At 47.0% G+C, this 22575-nt stretch overlaps 1 protein-coding gene across 1 annotated transcript; it reads right to left on the bottom strand.

The window, feature by feature from the left end:
* Positions 1-5185: 5185 nt before the first annotated feature.
* RND3 (Rho family GTPase 3) lies at positions 5186-20880 on the bottom strand. Its single transcript, XM_065841360.2, has 5 exons — positions 20548-20880; positions 20353-20440; positions 11819-11928; positions 10153-10287; positions 5186-7204 (listed from the first exon to the last, which is right to left on the bottom strand). Exons 1-5 carry the CDS (start codon positions 20698-20700, stop codon positions 6953-6955), a joined length of 738 nt encoding a protein of 245 aa, XP_065697432.1. The 5' UTR covers positions 20701-20880; the 3' UTR covers positions 5186-6952.
* Positions 20881-22575: the final 1695 nt, after the last annotated feature.

Here is a 22575-nt window from a genome sequence, read left to right as displayed (position 1 = left end):
TGCCCTGGGTCCCTGCTTTGCACATGAATGCTGCTGACACCAGATGAGCCTTCTGGCCACCGTCCCCACCGCCAGCGTCCCACCGCCCCCTCCCAGCCTTTTCATCACCAGGGAGCAGAGTGAGATGCGCACACACAGACACACAGACACACACATCGCAGCGCCCTCCCGCATCCACCCCAGCCACACAAGGCTGTCCTCAGTTTGGAAAGGCACCAAACCCCAGGTGCTCCCCCCAAGAACATCCCCTAATCATGAAATCACAGAATAATTTTGGTTGGAAAAGACCCTCAGGCTCATCAAGTCCAGCCGTTAAAGCACACCTGGCACTGCCCCATGTCCTGAGACCCTCATGTCCGTCTGTCCAACCCTCCAGGGATGGTGACTCCAGCACTGCCCTGGGCAGCCTGTTCCAATGCCCCACAGCCCTTTGGGGAAGAAATTGTTCCCCAGATCCAACCTCAACCTCCCCTGGGCAACTTGAGGCCGTTTCCTCTGCTCCTGGCGCTTGTTCCTGGGGAGCAGAGCCCGACCCCCCTGGCTCCAAGCTCCTTTCAGGCAGTTCAGAGATCAGAAGGTCTTCCCTCAGCTCCTGTTCTCAACAAAGCCCTCCTGATGTTCCCCTCCAGTGCATGTTTGCTCAAGCTTCCCTGGCCATGCACCATGTCAAGGACCAGAGCGTCCCACTATGAGGCCTCCTGCATTGGCCAGAGCCATCGCAGTCACTGGTGGGTGTGCAAGAGGGACAAAGGGAGGAAGGCAACGAAAAGCCACCAGCACATCCTTCAAGTGACCCCCCTGCCATGGGCAGGGACATCTTCACCAGCTCAGGTTGCTCAGAGCCCCGTCCAGCCTGGCCTGGGATGTCTCCAGGGATGGTTCAGCCACCACCTCTCTGCCCAACCTGGGCCAGGCTCTCACCACCCTCAGGGTCAAGAATTTCTTCCCCATGTTTGTCAGGGTACAGCTACACAAGTGGTAGCAAAAACTGGCATTTCAGAAGGAGAAGGGCTTCTCCTTGCTGATATACCCCAATATTACACTGCCCTTCCATCTTGTCAGCTCCCCTCTGTGAATCACGGCAAATCAGCAGGACGAAAAACAGTAAAACAGCCCCAAAACAGACAAACACCAATAAAAACGTGATGCTGTGCCAGCAAGGAGAGGGTGAGACCTCTCCAGCGCTGCCATGCGAAGGTTAATGCAGCGCCATGGATGCTCTGATTCCATCCAGCATCAGTAACGGGAGCCGACAGAGTCAAAGGGAAGATATTTCCCTAAATGCTAGACATGCTATAAAATAAATGACTCACTGTCTGGTTTAAGGCAAGTCTTGAATCTAATTTGCAGTTATTAGAGTCAAGGTAAGGTTAATGGCTCAGCTCTGAGCAACTTTACAGTAGCAGAGTGACCTACAACTCATAGTACTTATCCAACTTACGGAGGTTTTATTTTTGGGTGCAGAACGTGCCCCGCAGCCCCATAAATTGCTTTTTTCTTCCTCTTCCCACGTTGGAAAGAGCAACCTCCTTGTCCCTTCCCAGTCCCTCCATGGTCACCACTGTCGTGTCCTCAGTGCTGGGATCACCCCTGGACCCACCACGACTCCTCAAGCAGCAGCTGAAGGTTCTCCAGGGCACGGCAGCCGATGTTCACAGCTCATATTACACGGTGACAACAACCACATGGAGCACTTGGTGCCTGCAGGCGATTCAGCATCTTCTACCCCATCACATCCCACGGTACCACCAGGGCCACCGATGCTGTTCGCTGACCTGAACTCCAGCCATGGGTCAACACTTCGGATCCACACACAGCGTTTATTTATTCTCCTCCTTCAAATCAGGTGTTTGCTTAAGTCAAGGCTCCCGGTGCTGCGGACAAAGCCTTTCTTTGAGTTTTTTCACCCCAAAATCCAGGTGATGCTGGCAGGGTCCACAGCACAGCCGCTTCCTGTGCTGCTCATGGGTAATCAGGGACCATCATTTGACTCTCCACATGTATATATTTAATAATATTAAATAATAAGCATTATTTCATTGCACATGCGCCAAAAAACCCCACGATTTCATGAATGCACAACATGGGCGTGCTGCAGCAGGTTATCGATAGCTCCTCACTCCAATATTTTACATTTTTGTGCTAAAATGAGTGAAACAGCTGCTTTTACGCCAAGGTGGCAGTGAGGATGCAGGCCCAGCACTTGGCAGAACATCCCCCGATACTGAGCAGCTTCCCCCATCGCAGGGATCCTGGTCCCCAGCACACACCAAGGGTCATTTTGGACATTGAAGGGTCTCCCAGGAAGCTGAAAGGGCTGCAGGAAAACAAAGTTTGCTTCTGCTTGAGCGTACAAACTGGCAACGGCCGCTGTCACAGCCATGGGGACCACAGCTCTGCTGTGACTCCAGCATCTCAGTGGCTTCGGCAAAAGGCTTGGAAGTCAGAAGAGACCTGAGATGGGGAGTCCCTGGGAAAAAAAGGTTAATAAATCATCTTCTTGGGAGGAAGAAGTCAAATTATCTAAGAAGTACTAATTACTTGCTTTTCAGCAAATAATCCCTCCCTCAGGAGAGCCAGCACTGCTACGTGAGGATTAGGCAACAAAATGCCATATTGACACCATCAAACTGTTCATTAGCCAAATTCTCCCTGTTTTTCTCTGCAGATGAGCTATGAGAACAAGTCCAAGAGAGGAGGACAGAGCTCGGTCTCTTCCTCAGGTTCTCTTCTCCCTGCAATCAGCCCTGGAGAGGGACAGGTCCTGCCTGGGCCACCCATCCACGAAGGACCCAGCACCACCGAGCCCCAGACCCTCAAACCAAAACAACTGCACCCGCTAGAGCTTAAGGCAGCTCCCAAGGTAGGTGGAAATACCCATAAATATCCATTAAATAGCATAACTCAGGCATTTGAAAAGTTTAAGGGGGGAAGTGGGGTGGGTTTGCTTCTGTCACCCACCTTCTCCCCGCTGTGCTGGGATGCTGCTGGTCCCTGTCCCCTCGCTCAGAAGGACCAGACACACCGAGGTGTGTTCATGACGTGCTCTGCAAGCCCAGGAGGTGCTGAGTCTGCACATCCTCGGCGTGGCGAGGGTTCCCCATCCCACCCGCTCTATTTTTGCACCACCAACCAGCCCACCGTGTTTAGAAACATGGTCCTCCTGGGACTTCCCGCAAGGAAGGAGTTTTATAGCAAACCACCTCAATTACCGTAAGCGATTGCACAACCCAGTTGTGCAATAAAAGAACAAAGCGACACCAAAAAAGAATTGCAAAAGTTAAAGTGATTTTTGGAAGCGGACTGAGCCGTGGCAACCTGCCACATTTGTTTTCCAGGGATCAAACGGTGCTGAAGAAAAACATCTGACCAAGCCACGGCCTACAAGTGAAAATAACTCCAGTTCCCCACTTCAGCAACTCAAGGGCAGATGGGGGTGATCATCTTACCAACACCAAATTCCACGTCACCTCAGCCCAGGCTCCAGCTTTAGAAAAGAACTCTGGTCCTTCCTCTTGCTCGGAGGTTTCAACCACCATTGGCTTATGGACAACAGCAGTGGCCATTCTGGTCTATCGGAAATGGTAAAATTGGCAGCAGGAGCAGAAAAAAAATGAACGCTGGTGAGGTCAGTGGTTTTAGAGCTACCAACTTGATGTTGAAAGCAAAATAGATATAAATCAAGACATCTCCACCTTCCATCCTCTTAGAGCAAAATGAAGGACTGAGCTGGTGGCATTAAAGGAGGGCAGTGGATAGCGTTGTTCAACTGCAAAAGGTTCTTTATCTCTTCTCTGTAGGAGTCTAAGTACAATTTAAGAGCACTTTGGACAGACCTTTCCTGATCCCCGCTGACTTGTGACCACACCACACTCAGGTGTGACACAGCAGTGACACAACACTGAGCCTGTGCGTGTTAAATGGGTCAGAAATTCCTTACAGATCTTGATGGATCTCCAAAGTAAAACTGGAATCACCGGGAAAGAAGTTATCTGTTCCAACCCGCCTCCTCTTACCAAGAGCCAGAAAGCAGCGGATCGGAGGTTTGGGAGGAAACAGCAGGATTTACAACACCTGGGAGAGCAGTAAAGGGGTGAAGAACGAGCAGGACCACATCACCACGGGTGAGCAAAACCTGCTGTGCCAGTGAGACCACTGAGCACTCGGTGTGGGCAACTGGTGACTTGGGTTGTGGTGAAGCTCAGGATGAACAGGAGAGCATGACTAGTACACAGGTTGGAGGGCCCAACTGCTCCTCCAGCGTTTGTAACCCCAATAAAGACACCAAAAACCTCAAAGAGCCAACACGGTTGGTTAAAGATGAATTAGGGAACACCTCTTATAAGCAAGAGATTCAAAGTCACTGCAGGAGGAGTCAATCTGTTTGGTTCTTGGTGACTTGATCCCAGACTAGTGACCTACAAGGTCCGCTTAAATTCAGTAATCAAGAGCAGGCCAATCTGACCTATGTATTATTATAGGAGATCAGAGGCTGAAACAAGAGAAGTTCAGACTACAAAGACATGGTGGCTTTTTAGGCATGAGGGTAATTAAGCCCTGGCCAAAGGTGCCTCACCAGGAGCTCCCACACCCCAGGTGCAGGGCTGGAGATCCAAGGATGTGCTTCAATAAACCCCAAAATGAGAAACTTGGGAGCTCCCTTGCCTGGACTTTATAAATTGCAAGGAGAAAAGCTCATTAAGGCAGCAAGGACGACGCTGGCTGCACTCAGCATCATGTTTTCTGTGTCTTCTGTGTCCAGATGGGAGCCTGACCCACCTCATGGAGATGATGCGTTGGGACAACTCTTCCAAGAGGAGCCGCAGCAACCACGATGTCCCAAAAACCGGGCACGTCCCTCGGGTGGGAAATTCTGCCTGCGCTGAACTCACAGCGGGCAGCAAAGAACAAACCCTACAATACACAAAACCTCCTAAAAAGCAGCACCCGATGCTTTGGAGGCCGAGTAAACCGAACATCACTTGTTTGCTTGCTCTGGTCTACCTTGTCATTCTGGGGAAAAAACATCTCAGTAAGCCACACTATTCACTTCAATATAACACCCAAAATGCTGCTGCAAGGGTAGAAGTCAAATCACATCCAGTTCCCAGCTATGCCTGGACTGTAGCTCCATACAATTATGCCCACAAGTGATAATGAGCTAACACACACAGGCCATTTCCACTACAAGTTAATTACTTTTGTTTTAATTCAAAGAAAAAAAAAAAAGGTATTTTAATAAATACTGCAGAAACATTAACCAAACATACAAAGTGACTTCAACAATTAAAAAAAAAGTAATGAATGTTCTGTTTTATAACAGTTATAACTTATTTTTTCCACAATATTTAAATACAGAAAGCACTTACCAGCTATTTTGTAATACTGCCCTAAGCGCACTCACTGTTGCATCAGTCAAAAGCTTAGTACGGTGGTAAAAACGTCTTTTTTTGTGGGAAATCATTGGAATAGCTTTGTTTTCCTTCTTTTACCAGACGAAACAAAGTGCCGGGAGCACACACAGAACTTGAGTTTTAATTACGGTCACCCCTTTACCTCTGCGCAAGTCAACAGCTTTAACACTTCCAAAATGAAGCGTTACCCTTGGGAACAACACGCTTGCCCTCGACAAGCGACAGCCACGCTGCTTAGAGCCTCCAGGATCCTTCTTTGGAGAGAAAACACGGACTTAAAGTCGGGCAGTAAGCAGTTAAACCCCGTTTTAAAGGCAGGTTTATTTAACGTAACAACAGTATTCAGTAAGCAAAAAGGAATTTGACTTAGCTGGTTCACCGATGGTTTATGATTGTTGTCTGGATACGTATATATTAGTCTTAAAGGACTAAGGGCAGGATCCAGTTTCCACTGGGGACCCCTTAAGGCGTCACAGTTCTTTAGACCCCACGAGCAAAATAAGTCTGCAGCCAGACGGCTGCCCCGAAAATAAGAGCATCCCAAAAGATAATTGGGCTCTTCTGGCTCATTTGCAGATTTTTTGGTTGTGTTTTTGCTTGTTTTTTTCAAAGATAATTGCAGAGAACCACATGAGAGAACAGCACTGCTCCGGAGCATCTATGGGATCCACCCGGAGTCTCGGGGCTTCCCCAAATGGGCAGTAAGGCTTAACGAATTACGGTGGTTGGAAAACTAAGGATCATTTGTCACCACAGCTCTTAGCACCTTTCACTCAAACCTACAGCGACATACCCGGACAGCACACCAGAACTGGAGATACTTCCCCCCTAAATCACAATCACCAAGAGGAACGGAAAGTCCGAGTCCCGCGACAGGGTGGGTACTTTGCCCCCACACCCCGCTTTGATCCGGTTAATTAATTTCCACGGCGTGAGAGCACCGATGACACCGGGAAATATCTCTCCATTCCCAATGCAGATGGCGCTGCCGTCTCGGGAAGGCAGAACTCCAGACGTCTCCCTGACGGCGTTTTCCTCCAAGGCCTCGGAACACTCTCCATTTGAACAATAAGCTACTAAAAAATTAGATCATATCCTTTGGAAAACCAACTATAAGGTCACAGGGATAGTTCCTTAATGAGGAGGGCAATATTAATAACGTCTTCTTGAAAATAATAATAAAAAATTAAGTATTATTTTAATGAAATCAAAGTGGGAGCATCCAGGAGTAGAGCGTTAATAAAAGAAACAAGCACTGTCAATGACATCTCCTTTGCGGGGTTGTTTTCCCATTCACCCTCTCACATTCAAACATTTTCCTTTTTTTTTTGGCATTTTCTTGCAGGTATCATTTCCCGATGCCACCTCGTTTCGAACCATTTCTTCTCGCTGCTCAGTTCCTAAGTAACAGTCTCACGCAACAGGCGAAGAGTCTCCGCTAAAGCCCCCATTAAATACCACGTGGCCGTGAACTTCACCGAGCCTTCAACCCCTCCCGGACGCTTCTCTTCCTCCTCCCTCCAGGAAATCAGGGTCCTTCACATCACCGTGCAACTCTTTGCTTTGTCCTTTCGCAAGTCCGTCGCCACTGTGGAAAGTTCTGGCCTGCCGGGCATGTGCGAAATCCGCTTTGTCGCCCTCTGCGATTTGTTCCGTTTCACGTTTTTATTTGTTTTGTTCACACACGCCAAGGTGGCGACGTGAAAAATGTCTCTGACGCTGTTTTCCGACTGTAAGGCTGAGCATTCGATGTATGTAGCTGCTCCAATCTGTTTGGCCATATTTGCACCCTAAGGGGAAAAAAGAGCATGCAATCAATACCAAGTTTCCCCAGCAAGCCGCACAATTACTTTCCAGCGCTGTTTTCCATCCACAATGTTTTGTGAACACCAAAGCTAAAGCTCCAGCACGACAGCCAGCAGCTCATTTTGCAAAATAAACAGAGCTTTGGTTCCAAGATGCACTAAAGTATCCAAGCTTTATCTATTGTGCTGATAAATACAATTTGGAAGAGAGAAGATAAACCCAGTGACCTGCAAACAACTGCAGAAAACCAGAAGAGCATTAGTAGGATGTATTTGGCAATTTCACCGTTATATCTTAACTTGCATTTGGGAATCAGGTGCTCATGGGGAAAGGTCTGGACTTGGCAGATCCTGGATTTAAGCCTTGTCTCCAAAGAGAAAACGGATTAAACCTGACTGCTTTAGGGGTTCCGGCTCTGTGTGTCCCTAAGCCGAAGCAGAGCTTGTGTCACATCTCTGGGAAGGGAGTAAAGTTCATTGGGAAATGTGTTGTGGGTTCCTGGGCTGGGGAGAGTTAGGTCAGCTTCTAGCTAAGGAACAAATTAAAAAGGACATAAGCAGTTACATGAACCCTTCTTTTGCAATTTTAAACCCATTCAAAGCCAAAGCAGTGCTATTTGTTCCAACAGCACAAGAAAAACAAGCGACTCCGGCAGGTGACCATACCCCGGTATCCTACTGCGGGTTTTGCTACAGGGTGGTGCAGCATTGGTGAAAAAACAGTTGTTTCAGTGGAATTTTACTTCTGAAGGATGAATTCTTTTAGTAAGTTACAAAATCCAAGCGCATCTACGATGTGTCACTCCTCAGGTAGCCCTAAGCCTGAGACACCAGCCAGCCCAACCCTCCTCTCTGCCCCGGTGCTGGGTTGATGGCATTTATCTATTTGAGCCCACATCTCCTACGCGCTGTTTGCACGGCAGTGATGCAGCCATCCCCTTATCAGCTGTAAGCGGGAGGAGCTGATAAAGGAGTAATAGCTTGTAGGACAAGCCCTCCCCATGGTTAAACATCTCAGCTCCTACTAACCAAGCCTAGTCCATACTTGAGAGCGTCAGCAATGTTTGCTCAGGTGTAGCTGAGATGGGGTGTCACCATCAACAATTCATCCCTCTAGCATTTCGGAGGAATGGCAAAAACACCGCAAAGGTCTTTGATCCCACGTTGACTCAGCAAGGCAAGGGGATTTAACAAGAAGTTGCGTATTTTGACCCCAGAGGACCCTTCATGCCACTGCTGGGCTTTGGTAACCACAAGAGGTACAACCATCACTCTGCTCTCAGCTTTTGTGTACAGAGAGTAGGGGAAATTTTGAGAGCTTTTTGAAGTATGGGCTTCCCTGTAACACGTCCGATCGTCCCTTTGGCTGCCAAGTAACAAATCCTGGCTTAGCTCTTTGTCTTCAGCCAAGTCCTGTTCCTAAGGGCTGAGCTGTGACACCAGAGATGTCAAACCTCAACACCAGAGGACAAACCCATGTCAGTAGGTTTTTAATCACTATAGAAAAGGGTCAGATGTGGTGACTTTATTGAAGTACTGTACAAAATGTAATAGATGAACTGATGTAATAGAGGCAGACGGTGTCTCCTTTTAAGTTTGAATATTCAAAGAAAATTAGCAGAAAAAAATCACAGCTCAGGCTGAACAACATGAATATACACACGTGCAACAGTGGCAGTTGTAATCAAGGTGACAGCATCTGCAACGAGCAGGATTTAAGGTCACTTCTGAATTGCCTTACACTAAAAAAACTGGCATTTTGTTCCATATCAAATTGTCTGAGATGGGACGTTTACCAAGTGAAGTGGAAGAAAAACGCCATAACCAGCATAAGCCGTCACAGCACAACACCCCATGTTGTATTTTAATCAAGACACCCGGTTTACGGTATCTCTGCACTTTCAAATTTAACCATGCTGTAGGAGGCTGCGCTATTAGCCATCACATATTAGGAGCTGTTGCTTTGCAAAACCCGAGGTTGGTGCATAAAACATCAAAAATTGATAGCACAGGACACATCACTGGTTGGAGTTACTCCTGGAGGTTCCATTCTCACTCTACACCCCCAGGGCGTATCTGAAGCCACCACTGTGATTCAGCTGCCATGCTGAATGACTGCCATGCTATTACTCACACGTGTGAGTACCAAGGGGAAGTTTATTACCTTGAGCCCAGCTTTCCCCTCTTCTCTACCTCCTGCTGCTCTCCCCTGACGTGATTCCCTTTCACCTCAGTTTCTCCATCCTCTGAGCAACCTGAGCTGGTGAAGATGTCCCTGCTCACGGCAGGGGTGGCACTGGATGAGCTGGGAAGGTCCCTTCAACCCAAGCTATTCTATGATTCGATGCCTGGCTCCAAACTTCTCACTCCCCCAGCAGCAAAGAACCACCGCCAAGAACCGAGGCGCCTTCTGGATTTGCTGCCACCTTCAGACGGGGTTACAGATGTTTTCAAAGATTATGTTTTCAGGAAATAGGATTTTTATTAAGAGGTCAGATTCTATGCAATGTTTGTCATGGTGTTAAAGTCAAATGCATGAGATTCAAATCTTAAGATTGAAGACAACAATTTCACCCATTTATCAGTAAACGAACAGGACATGTCACCTTCCAGTTACTGTTTTGGCATCTGCAGGCCCAGAAAAGCCATAACTTTCTTTTTGATTCACTTAAAAAGGTTCTTTGCAACTGATAAGGTTATAATCTTATGTTGCTTAAAGCACGTGTTGTGGGGCATCCAGGCTGTGGGAAGGCTTTGCCTTTACTTAAACCAGCTTTCAAATTCACCTCCATCTACTACCAGAGTATGCACATCTGCCTTCTAGGACGCATCCACAGCAACAGGGGGGAGAAACTGTTCATAAAGATGTCTACACTGATAGAAAAAGAGTCTTATTTTGCACCCCAAAGCCCAAAAAAGGACGCGGCACATACCTGATCGTAGGACACGGGGGTCTGCCGGTGGTTGGAAAGCTCCACTAGCGTGCTCACGTCTGTGCGCAGATCCGACTTGCAGCCAACCAAAAGCATCTTGGTGTTCGGGCAAAACTCCTGGATTTCACCTTTCCACTGTAAAATTTTGGGTGGTTATCAGACTCGAGTATTTGAGTGTTTAAATCCAAAGCAGCAGTAAGATAAAGTTTAATAAGTCATGACATTTTACGTGCAAATATTCTTACGTAATAGTTGTATCTACCTCCAAGCTAATTTCTAAAGGCATCAGTCCCAGCAGAATCTGGTCACGGGTGAAATCTTACAATCTCATACACTCAGTAATTCCACTGCTAATCAAGTGGCACTGAATAATCACCTACACAATAAATGTTTGCAGAGCTGTTGCTCCTCACAAGCGGTGAACACCCAGCCAAGGGCATTTGCAGACAGGAACCAGCGAAACCTGATGTCACCACATTCAATGGTTCCTCAAGACAGAGATACAGAGGCAGGTCTTTCCGACCACAAAATCAATCTTCCTATATACTGGCTCATGGCAACACCCTCACACTTAAAACTAGACAAATCTGTCAAGGGGGCAGTTACTTTGAACCAGTAATAAGTCCTTCAAACATAATTTGTGATATAATCCTTCCCCTTCTACATGGTTATTTTGAGAACGCAAGCCAAAATTTTGCAGCATAATCTAGATAGGCCACATAAACCCTAAAACCTAAAGATATCATTTGGATTGGAAAGCATATCAGAAAAAAATCTCTTAGAGAATGAAGCAACAGTGTTGTAACCAACATCATCAAGTAAGGAATACAAGAAGGCAGCTCTAGGTGCCTGTCCACACAGTTGGTTGCTGAGAGAATAGTCTTAAGCATTTTCTGTAGGCTATTCAGAGCACTGCATGTCACTTTATCCCCAGTGACACAAGAAATCATTGGCCCCAGCTACAGAACAAAACAGAAAAAGGAACTTCAGGTCATTAAACCTTAAAGACAACTCCGCACAGTTTGAGCCATGCCCGGTGACCGAGGAGAGGATCAGGACCACTTCGCAAACACAAGAGCTGGATTATCAAAACTCAGTGTTTTCCCTCAGGGAAGGTCTGGCACCGGATCTCAGATCACTGAGCCGCTGAAAAACGTGAAGTTCGGTGCAGGATTGCATTTCTATACCACTGCTAGGTCTGCTGGTGCCTTCCAGAGGCATTTGTCACTCTAACTTCAGGCTGAGGAATTACGTAAAGCCCTGGCAACAATCCAACCGCTTGGCAGGCACGTTTGAACCGTCCTTGCAACACGGCAAAGTTTCTCAATCCTGTCTGCTGGATGAATATAACGTGAGACACAATTTCTTGCTGCACCCAGCCCTGCACCTCACACCACCCTGAACAATTTGCTGCTGTCTAAGGGCTGAGGAATGAGAATTTGCTCCATCCCAGAGCATCCATTAGGGATGAGGGTTTGTTTTCAATTAACACCCATCCCTTTCAAACAAACGATCTCAAATTCTAACAGTACAGAGCGTGGTCTGGTCGTCTTTCCATTAAAAGAAACAAACTGAGTTTCCAATGTAGGAAGCAGCACCACTGTTCAGAGATTTACAGCCGGGCTACTCAAACAGTTCTGCACTCCAAAGCTTCTCCAACACTTGCCTTTTTTAGCACGCTGTCAAGAGTTTCTGGCCGACTGATGTCAAAGCAAATCAGGACAGCATCAGAATCGGGATAGGAGAGCGGGCGGACGTTGTCATAATAAGGAGACCCTGCAGGAAAAAGAAATGACATTTTTATTAGTTTATATAGTTAGTTTACATATTAGTTTATAATTCAAAATTATTCAGAAAGTTTAGAAAGTTTTCGGTGAAGCTCTTCAACAGCATCCATCTACCATCTTTTCTTCAACAGTGCTGCATTCCCAAAACACTTATTGTAGATGCTCATGTTCCCACTTTCCTTTTATTTCTCACCTACAAAAGCAACAGCTTTCCCAAGTAATGAAGAGTGATGGCACCCCAGCGCTCCATCTCCCACCCAAAGCTCGCCATGCCCCTAACAACAAGGAAAGGGAAATTGGGGTCAGCCCAAGTTTAACCCTCAGCATTAACCTGCAGGGATTTGACCTCCAGAACAAAACCTGAACCTCCAAAAGGCTCCTTCAGAGCAGATCGGTCACAGTCGCGCTTGCACAGAGAAATTCAGCAAGTTTTGAAATAAGGCGTGTTTGATTCTAGCAATGCATTTCAAACAGTTTGAAATGCAAAAAGCATCTTTAGCTGTCATGGGACTGGTAATTTTCAGAAGAAACCCTTGCTTTGCATTGTAGCATGCTTTAGTTCTCTGGTAGGTACTAAACTGTAGACAGGCAGCAAGTTATCTGTCACAAAAAGCCTCACCCAGCTGTCACCCAATATATGCTTGCAATAAACATTTACATCTAGCCCATAAACCAATTTTTTATCAATGAGATCAAAGTTATCTGATGGCACATACACAGGTGTAGCATTGCACGTTTTACTCCCAGAGCTGCCGAGAGAAATGCTTTAAGGATTTGTTTCTTTAAGAATTGCCATGGTGTGCAGAGTTACAAATACACCTCCAGAGGCTGAAATCTCATTTTCATCATCTGGTCAATCTAAGAACAGGTTTGGGGAAAAGAATTCTTATTGTCTAGGAAGTTCCACCCAGGCACCATTCAGCTCGGCCTTAACTCCGCTGGAGCTTCACTTACTGAAGACAATTCACTTCTGATTTAAAACCATACTGAAGGAATAAGGGCTTGGGCTTTAAAATGCATGCCTGCAACTTAAAAATGCGTTTTCTTAGTCATACATTCCTGTATTTTTCTCTCACGAACCTGAAATACAGCACAGAACACACACAAGAACCCAGCTTTCCAGAGTTTCGGGGTTATCAGCTAATTATATCACCCATTTTCCAACTATCTAGAACTAATTGGCTGTAAAGACTCAGAGACTATTAACTGGATTAGAGAGAAATTCCTCAAGTTTCCAAGTGACAGGCGGCGCGGGCTGTTGCACAAAGCAGAGCGGGGACCGGTGCGAAGGCACCGCGGATGACTCCACTTGGACAGCTTACCCGGGAAGGAAGGAGTCAAGAATCCCAGGAATGTTGTTTTTGAAACGAAGAGTAACACATGGGGAATGAGGCATTACCAAAGTAGGTAGCAGAAGGTAATTTGTTGAACGAGACTATTTTATTCAAATGCTCGTCTTCATCAGCGATGTCAATCTAACAAAGAGGCAGCTGTCAGAAACCGCTCTTTAAAAAACACTGAGCTGTCTTCAGCGGGAAATGACATTTTAGAAAGAAATCTAAGCGAGCTGAGCTGACCGGTAGTTAACTATTAATTTGAGCTCAGCTCTGCCTGCAGTGACTTATCAAATAAGCATTTTCCACTACTAATTATTCCCCAGCTATCTCCAGCACTGCCTCCATCCTGGAGCCCCGGGGCCAAATTATTTATCCTGGAGCCCTGGGGCCAAATTATTTATCCTGGAGTCAAATAATTCACCCTGAAGTCCCAGGCCCAAATTATTTACCTCAAAGCCCTGGGGCCAAATTATTTATCCTAGAGCTCCAGGGCCAAACTATTCACCCTGGGGGCAAATTATTTACCCTGGAACCTTGAGGCCAAATTACCTACCCCAGACTCAAATTATTCACCCTGGAGCCAAATCATTTACCCTGGAACCTTGGGGCCAAATCATTTACCCTGGAACCTCGGGGTCAAATTATTTACCCTGGAACGTTGAGGCCAAATTACCTATCCCGGACTCAAATTATTCACCCTGGAACCTTGAGGCCAAATTACCTACCCCAGACTCAAATGATTCACCCTGAAGCCTTGGGGCCAAATTATTTATCCTGGAGCCCCAGGACCAAATTATTTACCCTGGAAACTTGAGGCCAAACTATTTACCTTGGAACCTTGAGGCCAAATTATTTACCCTGGAGCCCCGGGGCTACATTCTTTATCCCAGAGTCAAATTATTCACCCTGAAGCCCCAGGGCCAAATTATTTACCCTGGAGCCCCACGGCCAAACTTATTTACCCTGGAACCTTGAGGCCAAATTATTTATCCTAGAGCCCCAGGGCCAAATTCTTTATCCTGGAACCTTGAGGCCAAACTATTTGCTCCAGACAGATGAATTTCAGAGCAATGTGCTGTTAACTACCCATCAGCACCGCTCTGCAGTGTTAAACTGGTCCAAGCACAGTCTGCTGCCCAGTTCCAGTCTGCATACTGGTGAGAGCCACTGCTGGGCCAGCACATCTCCCTGCCCGGCTCCGGCAAGTAAGGGCAGGACCGGAGATCGTTAACGCTTGGCCAAATGGTTGCTGGCTAGAAAGGAGTCTCAAAAAGCAAAAAAAAGCCTCACCCAGAAACTAATTCCTTAGACACATACCTATCTCCTCACTCACCGCTCTTCAGGGATACAACACACCATATATGTCCATCAGCACGTATTGATGTATACATTCCCGTCGCCACCTCCAGCCCTGAGACTCCTTTCTACTGTGTCAGCTGTAGCTGGGCTGGTTCTCAGGGTTTTTTCTTTTCAAGTTTTTCTTCTGAACCTCTCATGTTAAAGATGCCAAGTTATAAGGGTGACTATAGGCAGCAGTTCTGCTCGGAGGAATATTTGACACCTTTTCTTTAGGGTCTGGTTGTGCGGCAGAACAAACGGGAACCATCTAAACCGCGGTATCGACAAAGGAAATTTCCTGGTCTCATTCAACAGCAATAACTGAACCTTTATTACTGTGCAAATAAAGAGGGGCTAAGGCTGCGGGAGCCTATTCAATCGGGCATTTCATCGCTTCGCCCGGAGAAACCCTCAGAAGGCAGGAATGTGAGGAATGAGGCTCAAGTCTGAACAGACAACTTGAGCTCAGCCCAGCCAGGCTGCTCGCTCTTTTTTTCAAGCCAGTCTGCAGATTTGAAGCCATGCCAACCCTAGAAAACAGGAGGGGAATGTGGAGCTCCAGCCATGCTATTCGTGGGGAAAAAAATAAGCCTATTTGTGTTTGTGATTCTGTGCCTACAAATCAAATATTTTTGTCAAGGACAACATGGATTTTTCAATCTTACCAAGGAATTGCTGTAGTTCCATCGCACTTTTTGGTGGAAGTACATTCCAGCTGTAACCCCCCTTTTTTAATCTGTTTGGTGGCTTAAATTATTTAAGACAAAATAGTCTAAAACATTATCACAGATTACTTTTGGTTGGAAGAGACCCTCCAGATCATTGAGTTCAACCATAACCCGACTCCAGCACTAAAACCATGTCCCTGAGAACCTCATTTATGCACCTTTTAAACCCATCCAAGGACGGTGACCCCATCACTGCCCCGAGCAGCCCGTTCCAATGCCCAAGAGCAAAGAATCTTTTCCTAATATCCCATCTGAACCTTCCCTGGTGCAACTTGAGTTGATCTACTTTCAAACCTTTCTGTTTCATGCAAAGTACAACATAAATTCAGGTATTAAACTGAAATAAAACCTCACCCCGGAAATATGGTTAGCTTTGGTCTACAGGAGATACCAAGCTTAGGATTAAATGTTGTTATCTTTATAAATAAAGAGAATTACACCATTAGAAGTTAAAGCACAGTTAATTTTTTGGTGGCTTAGTAGAATCATAGAATAAGTTTGAGTTGAAGGGACCATCAAAGCTCCCCCAGTGCCCCCCCTGCCATGACAGGGACATCTTCACCAGCTCAGGTTGCTCAGAGCCCCGTCCAGCCTGGCCTGGGATGTCTCCAGGGATGGTTCAGCCACCACCTCTCTGGCCAACCTGGGCCAGGCTCTCACCACCCTCAGGGCAACAATTTCTTCCTCATGTCCAGCTTGAATCTCCCTCTTTTAGTTTAAAACCATCACCCCTTGTCCTATGCAACAGGCCCTGCTCAAAAGTCAGTCCCCATCTTTCTTATAGGCCCCTTTTAAGTACAGAAAGGCTGCAATAAGGTCAACAAGTTAACACTATAAAATCAGAGGGCTCTGATGTCCTATTTGTCTGCAAGACTCAAAGCCACGACCACCACCAGTTGAAACCAGTATGTTCATCCCCATGGCCCAACACCAGAGCTGAACCTGGGCAGCTCCTGCTCGCCCGCAGGCCCGGAGGGAATCGGTGCTCAGTTACAGGCAAGATTTTCCTATTTCCACACCGCCAAGCAGCCATCAGGCATCAGTCTTTGTAGCCTTTTGGACTCCAGTCAACTGAAAGAACGAGAGATGAACAGCAGCATCCTCGCTCCCAAAGCCTTGGGCTCACTAATGATCGGCTACAGAAAACACATCAAATACTGCAGCGGCTGCTCCACGTCGGTGATTCACTGCCCACGGCTTCCCAAAGCTACCTTGGCTGCTTTGGAGAAAACACAGCTGATTTTGTACACTGAATATCCTAGAACACATCTCCAAGCACATGAATATCACAATATTCCGAGTATTTTGTGCGTTTACATTTCCGTACGTCAAACAGAACACAGGACTTGGGTAGGTGGCTTGGCATTCCCAGTTATCAATTCTAATTTTTTCCTTCTAAAGGGGGAAATAAAACCCCAAACCTATAAAGACAAGTTGCTATTACACTGTAATGTGTAATAGCTCAACATGGCTCAACACAGCCAACTTGCAAGTGAAATCTGACATTTCCTTTACAAAGCTGCCTGCCAGAGAGGGCAGGAAAATAGTAACTTCAAATCCTATATGTTTCAGATAACTTCTGAAAGATCGCAGCAAAAAGCTTTAAAATTAGTATTCTGTTTCTATAAAGACACTGAATGCATTGAGCGCGTTCATATCACAGTAAAGCTAAGCTGATGTAAAGCTCTGAGGCCCTTCTGGATTTCATTATATGCTAAGGCTTGGCAGTGCATAAGTATTTCTGGCCCTGCTGAGAATTATTTTATGGGAGTATCCAGTACAGCTTCTACAGTTCAAACAATAAAAAAACTAAAATATGTTTTCCGTCTAATTAATAGTATGTGATTTCTGCGCCACAGCTGCTGTTGTACTAGCAAGAAACACAAGTATCAAAGTAGCCACTTTTCATGGAAGAAGCTAAAACCTTGGTAAATGCACATTAAAACCATGCCTATGGTAGACAAAGGTGGCTGATACACAAGGATTCTCCACCGTGTCCACGAGACTACACACGAGATGAAGCTTGAGCCTGAAGAAACCTTCTTAAAATACTCTACCTAGCAAAAGAAGCACATGGCTCCCAAACAGCTCAAGACTGCCATGCTATGTTACCACAGAGTGGAATAATTTATGGTGGAGTTAGATTGCAACCAGACATTCCTGCTTTGAAAGAAGGGTTGGTAGTCCAAAAACCAATTGAAATTCAACTTGGCAAGTGCCTTCCTTAACGCTGTGGCTAATTTAAATCCTTATGATGACTTGCAGAACAAGACAGTACCAGAAAATATTTGAATAATGAATCTTTCCATTCCACTCTTGCTTGTAATAAAGTTTTGCCCCATATTTCTATTGACATAGTCAAGATATAACAACATCTTCTCAAAAAATTTACAGCTAGCTTTAAAATGTTCTAGCAATTGCGTGACTCTCTACTTTCTTTTTACTTAGGAGTCCTCTAGTAAAAAGCACATTATTATTATTATTATAATTATAATATAAAGGATTGTAGACCAAAACCATGATGGCAGGTCCTACTCCCACCCTCACACAAGACTGTTTTAACCAATGCCTACAGCTTCTCTCATTTTCTCAATGAGAGAGAAATAAATGGTCAAAGGTGGCAGGACCTTCCTTCCAAAGAATTCAATGCAAAAATGACATTATTCAAGTTAGGGACTAATTTGCAAGGCAGCCTGTTGCATGCTCCCATTGGAAAGTAGTTAAAGATAGACATTAAATAGTGATCAAGTCATCTCGAAAGTATTTGCAGTACACTGCAATCAAATTCAGCGAAATAGCTTCCTTCCCTCTTCCCCCAATAGATGCTGAAGTACTTCAAATTGCCCGAGTCATTAACCTCCCCCGTGTTGGATGGACATTATCTTCCATCAGTACTCTGCAGTTAATCAGTCATATGTTTAAGTTAACCAGATCTAGTCCTGCTTTAAAAATATCATTAAGATATTTATTCTAATTCAGCAGAGGACTAAGACAAAGACTTGTCAAAAATAAATTACCAAGAACTTAAGACAATGCTAAACCCCTATCTTATCTTCTGATGTCCCTTATCTGGCGATGTGATTTTGCAGGGGGTTAATGGGTTTGGGCAGCATTTCTCCTTGAGAAGGGCTGTTTACAGAGAGACAATTCTGCATCCGCAGAGCCCCACAACCAGAGCTCAGCAATACTTCATAAAACCAGCCATGGGATCTTTCCAACATTTCCTCTCCAGTCTCAGATTGCAGACCAATAAGTCACTTGATCTTAAAACTTCTGAGTCCGTCAAATTTTCTATGAGTTCCAGGACAGGCCCGAAAGGACGACATCCACACGCAAAGGCTGGCAGGTGTTTCTTCCACTGCTTTTATCTTCTGAAGCGCTACAGAATACTTCATTACATGGGTGTCTCCGGCCTTTGACATCCAGATTCCAAACCTACCAACGTCAAACATCTTAACCTGCGAGCGTGTTGTATTTTAATAGCTAAAGTTTTCCCAAATAATTTCATCATTAATTTTTAATAAGCCTTTACTGCACAGAGTTCGTTACAGCCAGCTTAGTAATCAGGATGAAAGCTCAAACCAGACACACTCTGGAAGTCTGCAAGTCTTACTTGGCATGAGATGAAGACAAAAAATCAGTTCAGAGCTGGGCTGATAGTGGTTGTGGGTAGGAGACTGCCTTTTCCCAGTAATCATGTTGCAAGAATTTGGAATCATTTCCTCAACAGCAAGAGGAAAGCCAACTCACCGCCTAAACTCCTTTTTTTTAAAAAGGAATTAACATTTTAGTTTCTGGTAAAAGCACTGCTTTCATATTTAGAAGGAACTGCTCGCTCCAAATCCAACATTAACAAGCTATCTACACAATCTGCCTCGAAGAGAGAGGGCTTGCACACTCTGGCAATTGCTTCTGCAGAGTTTATGTTGATCCACGCCTGTGTTAATGGTTCACGGTGTCATTCACCCCAACCATCGCTCAGTTATTGCACTGAAGGGGCAAGTCCAGGGGTAAAGCCTCACTACCTTGGCAGCAAACTTAGTCCAGCTCCTAATGACAGCAGGGTCTAGAGGAGGTCTTGGCCTAAGATGAGATCTAAGACAGCCAAGCACCAAGAAGTCCGATCTTAGAGGCACATGAGCCAGGGTTTTTGACAAAGGCACAACTGGAAGAGTGATGAGGACTCTCAGCACTGCTTGTGGTATCTAAGACAGGATGGTTCCCTCTGCACCCTCAGAGGGCCAGAGATGCCTACACCTCCCTAGGCTTTCCTGGCTTTAAAGACTTTTCAAAACCAAGGGGAAAAGTACTGCATTTCACTAAAAAAATAGCAAATCCAAAACAGGGATTAAGGACATTTTTACACTGAGGGTGGTGAGAGCCTGGCCCAGGTTGGGCAGAGAGGTGGTGGCTGAACCATCCCTGGAGACATCCCAGGCCAGGCTGGACGGGGCTCTGAGCAACCTGAGCTGGTGAAGATGTCCCTGCTCATGGCAGGGGGGGCACTGGGGGAGATGGGAAGGGCGCTTCCAACCCCAACTCTTCTATCAGCCTACGAGGAACTCAAATTGAGCTGATCTAATTTACCACTATCACATATAAACACGCCTTCGCTCTCCTGCTGGGCACAGCGGGGCTCCCCAGCGGCAGAGGTGACCCTGGAGAAGCTCTTCCCATCGCCGGGCAGGTGAGCACCCATAGCCCTGCCCCGCCTTCCTCCGCAAATGCTGACAAATAGCTTCGTGGAGGTTTGTCCACACCCTTTCACTCCCCAAAAGTCAAGTCTATCGCTCAAGCAGATCTCAGGTTAAAAAATAAATAATAAAAACCTAAATAAATAATATAAACAGAAAAACAAACGCAGAGGCAGCCGCTCGTCTCGCCCATCTACCGCTCGCATGGGGAGCCGGGCAGCCCCACCAGGACGCGGCGGTGAGGGGTGGCGGGGCCGCTCCACCCGCGACCGCCAGGGCTGCGGTTCCTCCGCGACCCCCCCGGGGCACCGCTCACCCGAGGTGTCCCAGAGGCTGAGCTCGATGCGCTGCGTGTCGATCTCGAAGCTGGCCGTGTAGTTCTCGAAGACGGTGGGGACGTAGCTCTGCCGGGAGAAGAGCGCACGGTCAGACCGAGCCCAGCGCCGCCTCCGCCGCGGTCCTAATCCCGACCCCAGTCCCAGCCCCGAGCGCGGTCCCGGTCCCAGCTCACCTCGGGGAAGCAGTCCTTGGCGAAGACGTGGAGCAGCGCGGTTTTCCCGCACTGGCTGTCCCCCACCACTACGATCTTGCACTTGACATTCTGGTTGGGATCCATCACCGCCGCCTTGTTCGATAACTTCTGGCTGGCTCTTCTCTCCTTCATTGATCTCGGCTGTACTGTAGTCCCTCGGGCCGGCCACAACGAAAGGTAAGAAAAAAAAAAATAAATAAAAGCGCACCACACTAGGCTCCCTCAGAAAAAAAATTTTGGAATTAAAAAAAAAAAAAGAAAAAGAAAACCAGCCAGATAGCAGTGCCGCGGGACACCCCGCCGCCCCGCCGGTCCCGCGCAGACTGCTTTGTCCCCCCGCCGCCGCTCTTATTTATAGCCTCGCATCCGCCAATCACCGCCCGTCGCCGCCGCGGGGCCCGCCCCCTCGCCGCGTGCTGCCGGCGCGCCGCCGCGGAGCAGTGCGCCCCCTAGGGGAGCTGCGCGACTCCGCAGCCCCGAGCGGAGGAGGTTTTTTTAGGGGGGGGTTCCCGGTGATGCCCCCCGGGAGCCCCTCGGCCCTGCCGCCTCCACTGGGCTCCGGTCCTTCCGGAGTGTCAGCCTGAACAAGTGTGATGGGAGCGGCTGAGGGAGCTGGGGTGTTCAGCTGGAGAACAGGAGCAGAGGGGAGACCTTCTGATCTCTGAACTGCCTGAAAGGAGCTTGGAGCCGGGGGGGGTCGGGCTCTGCTCCCCAGGAACAAGCGCCAGGAGCAGAGGAAACGGCCTCAAGTTGCCCAGGGGAGGTTGAGGTTGGATCTGGGAACAATTTCTTGCCCAAAGGGCTGTGGGGCATTGGAACAGGCTGCCCAGGGCAGTGCTGGAGTCACCATCCCTGGAGGGCTGGACAGATGGACAGGAGGTTCTCAGGACATGGGGCAGTGCCAGGGGTGGGTTATGCTTGCACTTGCTGATCTTAAAGGTCATTTCCAACCAGTGATTCTATGACTCTGACAGCACCACAGAACCGGCTCAGCTGGGGGGTCATAGTGACTGTGGGAAAAAGGGCTTTTCACTCAAAACCTGATCACAAGGAGTGTGTCACAATCTCAGAAAACATCCCCACCATTATTGCCCTCCTTCTTTTTAAGCTTCCTGGACACGAAATCAAGCCAAATCGGGTAACAACTTACATTCGCCTGAATGCCGCTCTGACTGAAACCGACTCTATGACAGCGCGGGGCAAATCTCTCTTGAAGCGACAGCCCCAAACAAGGGATGGATTGTGAGCAGTTCATAGCAGGTTTCTCCGCCAAGTGCTCCTCTCCTCATCCGTATGGCTCAGCATGACAGACAGACAAACACCCTTGGAAGGGACTGCAGCCGGCGGGAGGGCTGGAGCGGAGCCCCCCCTGCCCTCCTTGCTTACGCCTCGCGTACCAGCTTTGCCCATCTTTGTGAAGATGGGATGTTGTCCTTATCTCTTCAGTGAGTCACCCCGTTCTGCGCTGAAACAGGAGTGATTAATAATATTTTACAACATCCTGTAACAGAAAAGCGCTGCTATCTCGTGCATATTTGACCATAGGGAGTTACTCTGGTGATGCAGACCAGAGAATCCCAAGCATGACATTTCAAGATTCGGGGCTAATATTTTTGATGTTGTTCCAATGTGTCACATCTTCAGCTGGTCCAATTACTCAGCTCTAATGAATTTTCCAAAGAATGTAAGCCTTGGTTGCTGCTTGGAAATTGTGAGCAAAACACTAAAATTTGCAGTGTGTGTGTTATTTTTAAGGCCTTGCTGAAAAGTTGAAGCAAACAGCTTTTCCGTCTCAGCTACTTTGCAGTCCCCATCCATCCATGCTGTCCACCAACATGGCTTTGGCTCTTTGGACGTGTGGTGGAATGGGACAACAGTGAAAAGAAACATTGCTCACAGCAAATTGGGTTTCTCTCTTCAGTTGTATATAGTCGAACAGCAGATAAGTGTGGAAAAACAGCTCTTATGTCTTCTCCAGAGTGCAGAAAATCCCGTTTCTTCATTCCG

This window comes from Patagioenas fasciata, chromosome 7, assembly GCF_037038585.1.
Source record: "Patagioenas fasciata isolate bPatFas1 chromosome 7, bPatFas1.hap1, whole genome shotgun sequence".
Lineage (NCBI taxonomy): Eukaryota > Metazoa > Chordata > Aves > Columbiformes > Columbidae > Patagioenas > Patagioenas fasciata.
The sequence above is the reverse complement of the archived record's forward strand: the minus strand, read 5'-3'. Positions and strand labels throughout refer to the sequence as shown.